The 14,174-nt window shown below is 35.8% G+C and overlaps 2 protein-coding genes across 4 annotated transcripts in view; one reads left to right on the forward strand and one right to left on the reverse strand.

The window, feature by feature from the left end:
- Positions 1 to 7,116: 7,116 nt before the first annotated feature.
- CCDC134 (coiled-coil domain containing 134) lies at positions 7,117 to 7,858 on the reverse strand. Its single transcript, XM_074220622.1, has one exon. It carries the CDS (start codon positions 7,830 to 7,832, stop codon positions 7,254 to 7,256), a length of 579 nt encoding a protein of 192 aa, XP_074076723.1. The 5' UTR covers positions 7,833 to 7,858; the 3' UTR covers positions 7,117 to 7,253.
- A 1,899-nt stretch (positions 7,859 to 9,757) lies between these two features.
- Positions 9,758 to 14,174, forward strand: part of LOC141514162 (ATP-binding cassette sub-family A member 10-like) — a 122,937-nt gene continuing 118,520 nt past the window's right edge. The window contains exon 1 of one of the 3 annotated variants that reach the window (XM_074224707.1): positions 9,758 to 10,051. The gene's annotated coding sequence lies outside the window, so the exon portion shown is untranslated. The remainder of the gene's footprint in view (positions 10,052 to 14,174) is intronic. The other 2 variants (XM_074224705.1, XM_074224706.1) reach the window with 2 other exon arrangements.

The raw sequence follows: 14,174 nt of genomic DNA on the forward strand, positions 1-14,174 counted from the left end.
TTCCTCAGAAGCAGTTCATACCAGTGCCATGAACTGGATGTGGGGACCTGCTTGCTGTTCCTTTTGGCCACTGCAGCCTGTCTGGCTGTGCTAAGTGTGACTCAAACCTCTAAACCTACAACCAACTGCAGAGACTCCTCCTTGGTGATGCTGACCTTGACCCTGATGCCTACAATAAATTTCATTCTAGAAGCCACAATGAATTTCACTCTCTAGCCTACAATCAAGTACACCATGACTCTTGCTCTGGTACCAGAAAGCCATGAAATACACACTAACTGTACTTCCTGTGTTGAGAGTAAAAATGTCACACGCTATTGCACAGTTTGTAATGGTGCTGGCTACTGTTCAGAAAATACAACAACTCCTAATTGTACTGTTGTTAATAACTCAAGTAATTTCAAATGTTCTCTATCATTCTTTGTCACTCCTGCCTTCTGCAGAGGGAGGGGGGAGCGAGAAGAGAAATCTTCCTTTTTGGAACTTTGAAATTCAAACCTATGTCTCAAAAATCTTATTTTAGAAATCAAGGGACCCCCATGCCTTCTTCCTGGTCTGGGGAGGGGGAGTTGGACAATGCCTATGTCTTAGGCTATTGACTGGGAAACTTCATGGTCAATTAGTTAAGAAAAAAAGGGGAAGAAGACTTTTTTTTCTGAGAATGGGAAATTCAGATTTCATCTGCTAATGAATCCTGTGCTTATGGCTAATATTTTGGTGTGTTATGTGTGTATATGTGTATTTAATCATCAATAGGACATTTTCACACATGTCTACTGGCCTGGAGAGGTGGGAAAATGTTTCTATATTCTGAGATCTGGTACTGGCCAGGGTATCAATCTCAACTTGGTAAATGTGATATAAGAGAGTTGTTTTGGTGTTTGTGTTAGTGTCTAAACCCCTGTTTGTGTGTGTGTGTGTGTGTGTGTGTGTGTGGGTGCACGTGTGTGTGATTCAGATCTGAAATAGTTACAAGTACCTGTGTTAAATGTCACTCCTTTTAGTTTGGGTTTTGAATTTGATTGCTTTGAAAGGTTTTTTGTTGGCAAAAGAAAAAAGTTTGTCATCTTTGTCTCATCTATCATCACACGGTTAAGTAAGGGGAAATATCACAAATTATGACCCCCCTTCTGGGATAAATCTGTGGATTCATGCATTCATTATGTAATTGAATTAAGGAATTTTGCTTCAGAAAAAAAGGGGGACATGTAAGGGACTGTTGTGTGTGAAAGTACTGTAAACTTTTATCACCTGGTATCCTCGAGCACCTGAGCACTATTTTACTGGTTGAATGGACCCGTGGGAGTAGACCAGGGACTGGGGAGGATATTTAAGCACTTGTTTTTGGTTTAATAAATGGAGATCTTGGAGAGCTAGGAGAACTTTAAGGAGAACTTGTCATCCTTGTCTCCCTTGTCTCCTGCCCCTTCAACATTCCCCTGGGTAAGAATAAGCTAGTCAGCAAGAACCTAACACTTCCTGAGCAGCTAGTCTAACAGGAATATAACAGTCATCAAATCTCAGAATTCTTAGCTAAAGGAGAAAATACTGCAAGCAGCCAAAAAGAAGCAATTTAAATATCAAGAAACCATAGTAAGTATTATGCAGGACTTAGCAACTTCAATATAGGACTTGGAACATGCTATTTCAGAATTCAAAGGACCTTGGATTACAACCCAAAAATCAACTACCCTGTAAAATTCAGCATATTATTTTAGGGGAAAAGATAGAAGTTCAATAAAATAGAGGACTTTCAACTTACGTGATAGAAAGACCAGAACTGTCAGAAAATTTGATCTTCAAATATAATAGTTGAGATATGTAGAAAGGCAAACAGAAAAAGGAAAAATGTTAGTCAATAACATTAAATATATATATATATATATATATATATATATATATATATATATATATATATATCCCTATACCAGAAGACAGTATTGTAACTCTTGAGAATTGACTTCTCTCTGGATAGTTAAAAGAAGATTAGTTAGAAGATTTATATATAGATTGACTATGAAAATGATGATGCTTCAGATTATACTTTAGCTCATGAGGGTTGAATATAGCTGCAGGGAGGGAATTTAGAGGATGTGGGTATAAATGATCATGAAGTGATTTTGCTTTACAGATCTTAGTTCATAAGATTGTATTTCTACTGGGAAAGTTGGAGGGAATTACTTGGAAGATTTAGATATAAATGTATTTGAAGTGATTTTGCTCTATGTGATACTTTAGGTCATGATATAATTGTATTTCTATAGCAGGTACTTGGAAGGAAGGCATGTTATAAATTGGTTTTAATTTAATGATACTTAGGGCTCTTGAGAATTGTATTTCTAAAAGGACAGATGAGAGGAGTGCATTTGAAGAGTCTGTGCATATGAAATAACCATGAATAAATGATGCTTATAAATCAACCAACCAATCAATCAATAAATCAACCTTTTAGAATTGTACTTCTCTCTGGACAGATAAAATGAGACTATCTTGTCAGAGAGTATGGGTACAAGAAAAATTTAAGACAATTAAGACATGAAAAGAAGGATACTATTAGGAGAAAGTGAGGCATTAGAGGATAAATAATACATCATGAAGAGGCACAAAGAGAAAAAGAAGGGAGAGTGTGATCCCTGAGTAAATCTTAGTCTTATCAGATTGGCTCAAAGAAGGAATAGTATACATTCCCAAATGGCTTTAAAAGTTTATCCTATCCTACAGGGAAGTAGGGGGAAGAAGGGGAAATAAAAAGGAAGAAAGGACTAATATAAGGGAAGGCTAAAGAAAAACTTTAGTGTGGAGGCTAAGGAGATATGAAAAATAAAAGAATAAATTGGGAAATTGGGAAGGATGGCATGGAGTGAAATAGAAAGCAATCATAACTATAAATATAAATGAGATGAACTCTCCCATAAAAGGAAGTGGAAAAAATACTTAAATAACTCAATTTCAGAAAAAGAAATTGAAGAAACCATCAATAAAATCCCTAAGAAAAAATCTCCAGGACTAGGTCAATTTACATGTGAATTCTCTAAACCTTTAAGGAACAATTAATTCCAATGCTATATAAATTATTTAAAGATATAAATGAAGAAGTTCTGCCAGTTCCTTTTATGATGACAATATGGGATTGATACCTAATCCATGAAGAGCCAAAACAAAGAAAATTATAGACCAATTTCCCTAATGAATATTGATTGAATATTTTTAATAAAATTTTAGCAAAGAAATTATAACAAGTTTTCATTAGGATAATGCACTATCTTCAGGTAGGGTTTTATACCAGGAATGGTTCAATATTAGAAAAACAATCAACATATTTGGCCATATCAATAGCAAAATGAACAGAAATCATTTATCATCTCAATAGATGCTGAAAAAGCCTTTGACAACATAAAGCACCCATTTCTACTAAAAACATTAGATGAAATGAAGTGTTCTATAAAATGATAAGTACTATCTATCTAAAACCATCAGAAAGCATTATTTGTAATGAGGATAAAGAGATAATTTATGAATTGTTGATCTATCTGAAAGCCTTGATCAAAAAAGAAAGCCTGGAAAATCTCTTTCAGGAAATTATCAAATTATTTGGAAAACTGCCCTAATATCCTAGAATGAGAAGGAAAAATAGTTCTTGGAAAAAATCCATCAATCACTTTCAGAATAGATCTCAGAATAAATTTTCTTTCCACAAAGATCCAGGGTGAAATAAGAATGTTCACTATCACCACTGCTATTCAACATTGTATTAGAAATGTTAGCTTTAGCAATAAAATAAGAAAAATAAATTGAAGGAATTAGAATAGGCAGTGAGGAAATAAAACTTTCACTCAGTGTAGATAATATGATGGTATGCTTAGAGAACCCTAGAAAACCAACTAAAACACTACTTGAAACAATCAAGAACTTTACCAAAGTAACAGAATGTAAAATAAACCCACATAAATATCAGCATTTCCATATATAATCAATAAAAAGAGAAATTCCATAGATAACATAAAATACTTGGGAATCTACTTCCCAAGAAAAACCCAGGAATTATATAAACATAATTACAAAATAGTTTTGCACATAAATAAAGTCAGGTCTAAACAATTGGAAAAAAGTCAATTGCTCATGGTTAGGTGGAGTTAATATAATAAAAAGGACAATTCTACCCAAATTAAATTACTTATTCAGTGCCATATCAATCAAACTACCACAAAAGTATTTTACAAAGTTAAAAAACATAGTAACAAAATTCATCAGAAGTAACAAAAGTTCAGGAATATCAAGAGAATTAATGAAAAAATGCAAAGGAAAGTGGCCTAGCTTTATCAGATCTAAAGCTATATTATATAGTCATCAAAACTGTCTAGTACTGGCTAAGAAACAGAGAAGTGGATTAATGTGGTAGATACAAAAGAAGCAGCAGTAAGTCTTCTATTTGATATACCTAAGACACTAGTCTTTAAGACTCACTGTAAGAACTATTTGACAAAAACAACTGGGGAAATTTGAAAATAGCATGGCCAAAACTAGGTGTAGACTCTCATCTCATACTCTATACCAAAATCATGTCAAAATGGGTATAGAAAAAAGACATAAACTAAATAAGAGAACAAGAAATACTTTATCTATTCAATCTAGGGAGAGGGGAAAATTTATGACCAAACAAGACATAGATAACATTATAAATGGCAAAAAGGATGATTTTGACTATTAAATTGAAAAAAGTATTTGCAGAAACAAAACCATTGCAGTCAAAATAAGAAGGTATGTAGAAAGTTGGGGGACAATTTTCACAGCTAATGTTTCTGATAAAGGCCTCATTTCTACATATATATATATATATATATATATATATATACATATACATATATATATATAAAGGACTGAATCAAATACAAAAGATTATGTCATTCTCCAATTGATAAATGGTCAAAGAATATGAATAGGCAGTTATAAGATGAAGAAATTAAGTTATTTATAGTCATATGAAAATATGCTCCAAATCATTATTGATTAGAGAAATTAAAACAACTCTGAGTAACCACCTATCAGATTGACTAACATGACAGAAAAAAGGAAAATGATGATTATTGGAGATCATGTGGGAAAATTGGGAACACTAATGCACTGTTGGTGACTTTGAGTTGTGAACTGATCCAAATAATTGGGCAATGGAATTGGGGCTGTCCTTTGATCTAGTAATATCAGTAGTAGGTCTACATCCCCAAAAGATCATAATAAATGGGAAAGGATCCACATGTACAAAAATATTAAAAGCAGTTCTTTTTTGCAGTGGAAAAAGTTGGAAATTGAAGGATGCTCATCAATTGAGGAATGACTGAACAAGTCATAGTTTATGAATGTTATAAAGTCTTTTCTTCTTTAATTTTTTAAATTAATATTCTATTTGTTTTCCAATTATATACAATAGTAGTTTCTATCTATCATTTTTTGGTAAGGTTTTGAATTTTTACACTCCCCACCCTCCCATCTCTTTCCCCCACCCCTCCACAGAAGGCAATCTGATAATCTTTACATTGTTTCATTGCTATGCAGTGATCAAAATTGAATGTGTTGAGAGGAAAAAGACAAACAAACATATCCTTGAGGAAAAAATAAAATATTTTAGAAAGATTTTATTTATTTTGAGTTTTACAATTTCCGCCCATTCTTGCTTCCCTCCCCCCACCCCCAGTCTGTTAGTCTTTACATTGTTTCCATGCTTTACATTAAACTAAGTTGAATGTGATGTGAGAGAAAGAAAAATAAAGTAAAAGAAATAGCAAAATTACATGAGACATCCCCCACCCGAAATTGAAGGTAATAGCCTTTGATCTTTGATCAAACTTCACATTTCTTTCTCTGGATACAGATGGTATTCTCCATCACAGATACCCCAAAATTGTCCCTGATGAAATGAGCACATCCATCAAAGTTGCCCATCAAGGTGTACAGTGTTTTTCTGGTATAGAAATCTATACCATAGATGGGTATAGAAATCTATCTTATCCCAGAGGAAACTAGGAGAGGAAAGGAATGGAAGAAAGAGGAAGGGGGAGTGGGGGGGGTTGATAGAAGAGAGAGAAGTTTGTAAAAGAGAGTAGTCTGATATAACACACTTTTGAAGTGGAACAGGGTGAGAGAAGAGAGAGAGAATAGAATAAATGGGGGATGGAAAAGGATAGGATGGAGGGAAATACAGTTAGTAGTATCAACTGTGGGAAAAAATATGGGAGCAATTTTTTTGATGGACTTATGATAAAGAATGTTATATACAGGCAGAACAAAAGGGAATACTTGAATGTCCTCTATTTCATTAAAATTTTATTTTTTCTACTATTGGTTTATATTTCATTTTGCTGGGAAATTTATTCTTAGTTGTAATCCTAACACTTTTGCTAGACCTACCAAATGTCATATTCCAAGTCCTCCTTTCCTTTATGGTGGCAACTATTAAATCTTATGAGATCCTGACTGGTTCCCTAGTATTTAAATAATTTCTTTCTGGCAGTAATTTCTCTTTGTCTTGGAGGCTCTATAATTTGGCTACAATATTCCTGGGAGTTTTCATTTTGGGATCTCTTTTAGGAGATGACTGGTAGATTCTTTCAATTTCTTCTTTGACATCTGGTTCTATGATATATATGGGCAATTTTCCTTTATAATTTCTTGAAATATGATATCTGGAATCTTTTCTATCGTAGCTTCGATATAGTTTGATAATTCCTTTTTTTATCCAAAGAGTTTGCTTATTTTATTGTCTTTGCAAGAGGGGTGGGTGGCTCACATGGCAAGGCAGGGTTGTACCAGGGGGCCCAGCCGATGCCCCTGTCTTGGCCAGGGTATGCCAGGCTGAAGCTGGATCATTTCAGTTACAGAGGTCCCATCTGCTTCTTTGGGTGGCAGAGCCAAAGATTCTCCAAAGAGAAGGAGGCTTATTAAGGACCTGGGTTTGAAAGGGGCAGCATCGGGCCCTTCTAGAGGGGAGTGGGCCTCGCCTCAGGCCGAGGTGCTCTCTCTTCATTGTTTGGAACCCCTGGGCAGCACTGGGGGAAAGGCCAGGATGTCCTCCATCCCCCTGAGGTGAGAGGCAGTATCTAAATCCAATGGAGCCCCCTTCAAGCGCTGCCGCCCCCCTCTTCTGGAAGCCTCGCCCCACCTGCCAGGAAGCAAACCCAGGGCTATAACTTAGACTGGGTGCGAGAGATTCGGGGGCGCTTTCGGATCTCCTTTTGCTTCTCCTCCTTCCTCCAGCACCTCTACTCTTCTTTCAAGGCCTTCTGGAAGGGGTCAGAACCTGGGATGGGCTCAGACTGGTCTGCTGTAAAGGGGTTCCTATAATCTGGGGATCTCTCATCAATCCCCAGCTCCTGAGCCATCAGACCCAGAAGTTGTGAGTGGGTGCCCTGGTCAAAGACACCCGTTTGGTTGCAGAAGCTGATGCCCCAGAGGATGAGGTGGTTCCAGTTGGAATTTCGGTCAAAGTGGTGATGGATGATCTTGGGGAAGCGGAGCGTGACATCGCCAAAGAAGGCGGTGTTCTCCACCACATAAGAGAATGCGTCCTTCAGCTTCTCATCCTCTGGGCAAGGCCCATCTGGAAAGACATCAGCTGCCTGGAGCACGGCCCGAGAGTCCTCCAGCACCTTGAAGAGGCCCTTGGGCATGATGTCGATGATCTTGTACCACTGGTGGACGTCGTTCAGCTCAATGAGGTTCTTCAAGGCCTTCATCTGGTCCTTGCGTTTCACCTCAAAGAGCTTCTTGTAGATCTCCAAGCTCGGGTCCGGGTTCGGCCTCGCGGGGTCTGAAGCACCTGCGCAGGTCAGCATCAGCATCAAGCAGAAGGCCCAGACCTGGGGGAGGTCCACGGCGGAGGCCCGCCCCTCCGCTCCAGCTCCGAGCCCGCCGCCTCGCGCCTGCCTGGACATCACTCTAGTTTGATAATTCTTAAATTATCTCTCCACAATTTATTTTCTTGGTCAATTATTTTTACTCTCTTTAGAATTTTCTCTACCACTCTTGGTAAAAGCAGTTTTTAAAAAAATACTATTTTCTTCAATAATTTTTATACCTCTTTTACTAAGCTGCCAATTCTCTTTTCAAAATTTTCTTGCATTGCTCATTTCTTTTTAATTTTTCCTCTCCTAACTTTATTTGATTTTTAATATCTTATTTTGGTTCTTTCCCATCTCTTTCTTGAACTCTTCTTAGAATTTTTGTTGGTCTTGTGTTCAATCTGCAATAAATTTTGAAATTTTGCTTGCGGATATTCTCATTATCTTCTGAATTTTTGTCATTTTAGATTTATATGATTAGGGTTCTTTTTTTTTTGTTTTCTTTTTGCTCACTTTCCCAGTCTATTTCTTGACTTTGGACTTTATGTTAGAGTTGGACTCTATTCACCTCTGGGAATAGTTTATTTGGCCCGAGTCTTCAGATTTTTAATATCCTGTGCTTTAACAGTTAGATTTCAGGGCTTGTAAGCTTTAGTGCATTCAAATTGATGTTATTTGGGGATAGGTCTGACCCTAGCCCTTCTGCACTATGTTCTGATTCTTACCTAGGTAGGGCCCCTGCTTCCTTACAACCGGATGAGCTGCTCTCCACCCAGAATAGTGACCCAGAATTAGATAATCAGAAATTGAGTTGCCAAATAGTACCTGGGTCTTTACCCAGGTTAGGGCTAACTAAGAGATTCCCTATACACTTTCTGAATAGATTTTCTTCTCCCTCTAGTCCTTGGACACTGAATACTCCTGGTGGTGGTTGTGCTGCTTTTACCAATGTCCAGCCACTCCAAGACCCACAGCTGGTGTCAATTCTTCAATGCCACGCTCTCAGCCAAACCCCATGCCGTTTCTGTAAACAGCTCTTTATTTCTTTCTAAATTGACTTTTTGTTGGTTTTCACAGTTAGAGTTTGGTTTGATGCACTTTTTAAAGTTGCTTAAAGGAGTATGTTGAAAGAACAGAGCAAAAAGTTTGAGTTTTGGTCTATTGTCTAGTCTCAGCTCCTTCTGAAAATTATTAATTACCCTCAAGTCTAGTTTTTATTTTCCACAGATTTACAATAGGGAAGAAATATATTAATTCACAATTCCCTAACTCTTTGTTAAAGTAATTATCCTAAGAAAAGACTGAATGCAATTATGAGTCAAAGATTTACTTTTGAGTCCTAAAAAAGAAAAATCAGTGGGATCTAGTTGTTGTTTGAGCTGTTATTGTTGCTGTTGTTTAGTCATGGTGAAAGAAGCAACTATGGAATAGCAAAATGAGTCCTGGAGCCAGGAGTCATAAGATCTAGATTTGAGTCATGCCTCCCTTATTTACTGTTACTTTGGTCAAGTTTCAAAACTTTTATGAATCTATCTAAAAAATGAAATAATGATTTTTCCATATATTTCAGAATTATAAACATGATAATATCTTTAAAGCATAAGTACCATAAAGACAAGCTAGTAATATTATGATTTATTTCATTTGTCTGAAGTAAAACTAAAATTCCTCCCCATCATTTCCCATCAATCTTGACTTGGGGATTACTTATCATTTTAATTCTTCTTCCCCCTTCCTTTTTTTTTCCTTCTCCAATTTCAATATGTCCTTTGGGTTGTTTATATTTTTCCCATTTAAAGATTGCACTATAATCAACTCTATTGGTGGATCTTTTTCTTTTCTTTAAAAAATTTGAACTTGGCAACTTCTCCTTTATTCCAGGAATCAGAGTCAGAAAAGTAAAGTAGGATTTTTCTTCTTGAGATTGCTCCTTCCAGAATAACATGTGCAAGCAACCATCTGTCGCTACTTTTCCCCTGCACTGTGAAGAGGAAAAAGAAATGGAAAACAGCACACAGGCGTCATGTGACTCCCTTTGGCAGCTTGGTTAACTGACCTTAAACCTCTTCAAAATTGATCTGAATAGGAACTATTATAAACAGGCAAACATTGAAAACTTCTCATAAAATGAACCATGAAGCCATTTGAACTGTTCTTTTGGACATAGAGAATAATGAAATAATAATACTTCTAAATTCCTTGTTTCAGCTTTTCTGACTGTAAGTTAATCTTTTTTCTCCTATTTGTTTTATGTAATGCATAAACTTCTCTCGTGTAGTGAAAGTGCCACAAATGCTTGCAAAATGAAAAATGGCATTAACCTAGATCTGCTCAAGAAAATAAGGGTAAAAACTCATGTTACCAAATATCTGTTTGTATTATTTAGACAAATTATAATAAATTATATATAATTCTCCCACAATTGTAGAATTTGGGGATTTTTAATCATTTATTTGGAGACATAAATTTGGAGACTATTGAGCATACAATGGAATATGCTGTAGAATAGACTAGAAAAATGTATCTGAATTTTGTTAATTTTGTCTGGTTATTCTTAAGATTCAATTTCATTGCTAATGCATTTGTATAATTTATTTATTTACTTTTCCTATTTTTTTTCATGTACTGTCTGAATATTCTTCTGAATCTCAAGAGACTTTTTTTCTACCCAGAGAATGGAGATAAATATTTTTATTGTGCCCAGAACAGGATTATTCTTTTGATAAGAATTCACTTTGAAAGAGAAATAATAAGGTTTATTTTTTATTATATGTTTATTATTTCCAGGAGATAATATTTTCTCTTCAGGAGAGTTTAAGTTCCATAGTTTGTCTTTGAATTTAGAGGACTATGGGGATTTGCAGAGGAATTTCCGTCTGAAAACAAAAAGTCAAACAAAAAAAGTCAGCTATTGCAATCCCACTAGGGATCATAGAATCATAAATTAAGTGTTAAGGAGAATATCTACTCCAATTTTCTTATTTCATAGAAGAAAATAAGTAATGATTTAGAGCAATTTTCATATGACTATGGATTTCCTCATATGAAAATTGCTCTAAATCACTGCTTATTAGAGAAATGCAAATTAAAGCATCTCTGAGGTACCACCTCACACCTCTCAGACTGGCCAATATGACCAGAAAGGAAAATTATCAATGTTGGAAGGGATGTGGGAAATCTGGGACACTTATACATTGGTGGTGGAGCTGTGAACTCATCCAACCTTTCTGGAGAGCTGTTTAGAATTATGCCCAAAGAGCAACAAAAATGTGCATACCCTTTGATCCAGCAATACCACTACTAGGTATATACCCTGAAGGATGATGAAAATGGGTAAAAAAAATTACTTGTACAAATATATTCATAGCAGCCCTGTTTGTGGTGGCAAAGAATTGGAAATTAAGTAAATGTCCTTTGAATGCAGAATGGCTTAACAAACAGTGGTATATGTATGTCATAGAATACTATTGTTCTATTAGAAACCAGGAGGGATGGGCATTCAGGGAAGCCTGGAGGGATTTGCATGAACTGATGCTGAGTGAGATGAGCAGAACCAGAAAAACACTGTACACTCTAACAGCAACATGGGGGTGATTATCAACTTTGATGAACTTGCTCATTCCATCAGTGCAACAATCAGGGTCAACTTTTTGGGCTCTCTGAGATGGAGAATATCATCTGTATCCAGAGAAAGAATCATGGATTTTGAACAAAGACCAAGGACTATTACCTTTAACTTAGGAAAAAAAATCTGTTATCTTTTTATGTAATTTTGCTATCTCTTATACTTTATTTTTCTTCCTTAAGGGCATTATTTCTCTCTCATCACATTCAACTTAGATCAATGTATACCATGGAAATAATGTAAATACTAACAGACAGCCTTCTATGCAATGGGAGGAGGGAAAAAAGATTAGGGGAAAATTGTAAAACTCAAAATAAATAGAAATCTTTCTTGAATGACAAAAAAAAAAAAAAGAAAAGAAGGCCCAGTCAAAGGATTTGATTTGGCTAAGTTTCCATAAGTCACTGTGTAAGTACTAAAATTCATGTCCTCTGTCTCCAGATCTTACATTCTTCATATTAAACTACACTTATTTACACAATGCATATATGCATATGAAACCTCTCATAATGCAAACATTATGTTTTGTTCTCATTCTTTTACCTGATTCTCATAAACTCACCCCAAAGGAGGTGTGAAACCTTCTACATTCAGTAATTTTTAGCTAAATAAGTAAGAAAATTTTCAAACATTTCAAAATAAATTGAACATATTTATAATTACTTTATGAAAAATATCTTCTTCAAAATTGGGTAAACAAGGGGCAGCTTAGGTGGTGTAACGGATAGAGCACCAGCCCTGGAGTCAGGAGTACCTGAATTCAAATGTGACCTCAGACACTTATTAATTACCTAGCTGTGTGGCCTTGGGCAAGCCACTTAATCCCATTGCCTTGCAAAAAAATTGGGTAAACCAGAAATAGAATTCTTATAAGAAAGCAAATATGTATCTTTATGGTCTAATCTCTATGGAGGTCACAATGGCTTAGTGAATAGTGGAAAGAAATCCATACTGCCTCTAATACATGTTCATTGCATGATCATGGGCCAAATCAAACCTTCAATTTTAAGAGATTAATTTTGCTTGTATGCATAGGCAGAGAGGGTTTGCAATCCAGAATGTCTCTTTATGGATGAAATCACAAATCCAGAACTGTTTCATTTTGTTTTGTTTCTGCTGCTTTTGTTCTCTCTCTCTCTCTCTCTCTCTCTCTCTCTCTCTCTCTCTCTCTCTCTCTCTTTGGGTTTTGCAAGGCAATGGGGTTAAGTGGCTTGCCCAAGGCCACAAAACTAAGTAATTATTAAGTGTCTAAGTGTCTGAGAGTGGATTTGAACTCAAGTACTCCTGACTCCAGGGCTGGTGCTCTATCTACTGTGCCACCTAGCCACCCCCTGTTTTTTTCTCCTTTAAAAAAAGAAAAACACTTTCATTAGGTTATAAACTAATTGCAATTTTTTAAAGATTTCTTTTTTTAAAAAACAGTTGGTCCTTTCCTTCTTTTTTTATCTCCAAAATAATTTTCCAGTTGTTCCAAATTTATGTCAATTAGCAAACATTTCTTAAGTATAGACTATGTGTGGTACTCAGGAATTACAAAAAAGACAAAAAAAGCAGACCCTGCTCTCAGGGCAATCACTGTTTAAAATGGAGACACATATAAACAACTATATAAAATAAGCTAAATGTAAGATGAATTAAAGATTATAGAGGGAAGGCACTAGAACTATGGGATGTTAGGAAAGGTTTCCTATAGAATAAGGACTTCAAATAGAGGCATAAGGTAAAATGAGGATAGATAGGTGTTGGGAGTAGGAAAAGAATATGAAGGTCTTTGAATGACCAAGAGAGATTTTTAATAATTTGATCTTAAAATGAAAGGGAGCCACTTGAGTTCATTGAGTGGTAATGAGAAAGAATATAATGGTCAAATGATTTAGGAATATCAATTTGACACTTTGGAGGATAGACTGGAATTGAGAGATTTCTGCCAGGCAGACCAATAGGCAGGTTATTGCAACAGTTTAGGTTTGAGATGATGAAGACCTGTACCATGGGTGTGTGAGTTTCGGGGGAGGGGGCATATTAAAGATATGTTGTAAAGATAAAATGCACAGACCTTAGAAACAGAATATCCTCTGGTTATTAGGGTAAGAGAGAGTGAGGAGTTGAGCATGACACCTGTTTAAAGAGTCCTCCTGAATATCTGGGAGGTTAGGGATACACTTAACAATAATAGTAAAGTTAGAAAGAGGTGAGGGTTGTGGGGAGTAGAGATTGTATAATGATTTCTGTTTAAATTTAAATTTAAATTTAAAATGTCTACAGAACAGTCTGTTTGATATGTCCAATTGGTAGTTGGAGATGCAAGACTGAAAATCAGTATGGGGGTATGATTCATGATGTGGAAGGTAACCAACTCTGCTAAATAAGAGAACAAAATATTCTGCTCAAAAAAAAAAACAAACATTCCGTCAAAGTTTTGTTTCTGCCTACACAGTTGAAATGCCAAGTCTTCTTGTAGACTGTTCCATGAGACTGGAATAGCTGGATATTTAGGTAATAAGATTCAATTCATCTTAACTATATCCTCTTAAAATTTTAGTACCCTAAAAATTTAGAAGCATGGAATTTTTTGAGGTTGTTTCTGGGGAGGTTAGAGATAGAGGAAGGAAAAGGTAGGGGCATGACTTTAGTATCCATTCAAATATATTTCCCTCTGTGCATTCAGAGGGGACATTTGGCAGTATACCAGAGGAGCTCCTTAAGGGTACAGATTA

Source organism: Macrotis lagotis, chromosome 2 (assembly GCF_037893015.1).
Source record: "Macrotis lagotis isolate mMagLag1 chromosome 2, bilby.v1.9.chrom.fasta, whole genome shotgun sequence".
Classification (NCBI taxonomy): Eukaryota; Metazoa; Chordata; class Mammalia; order Peramelemorphia; family Peramelidae; genus Macrotis; species Macrotis lagotis.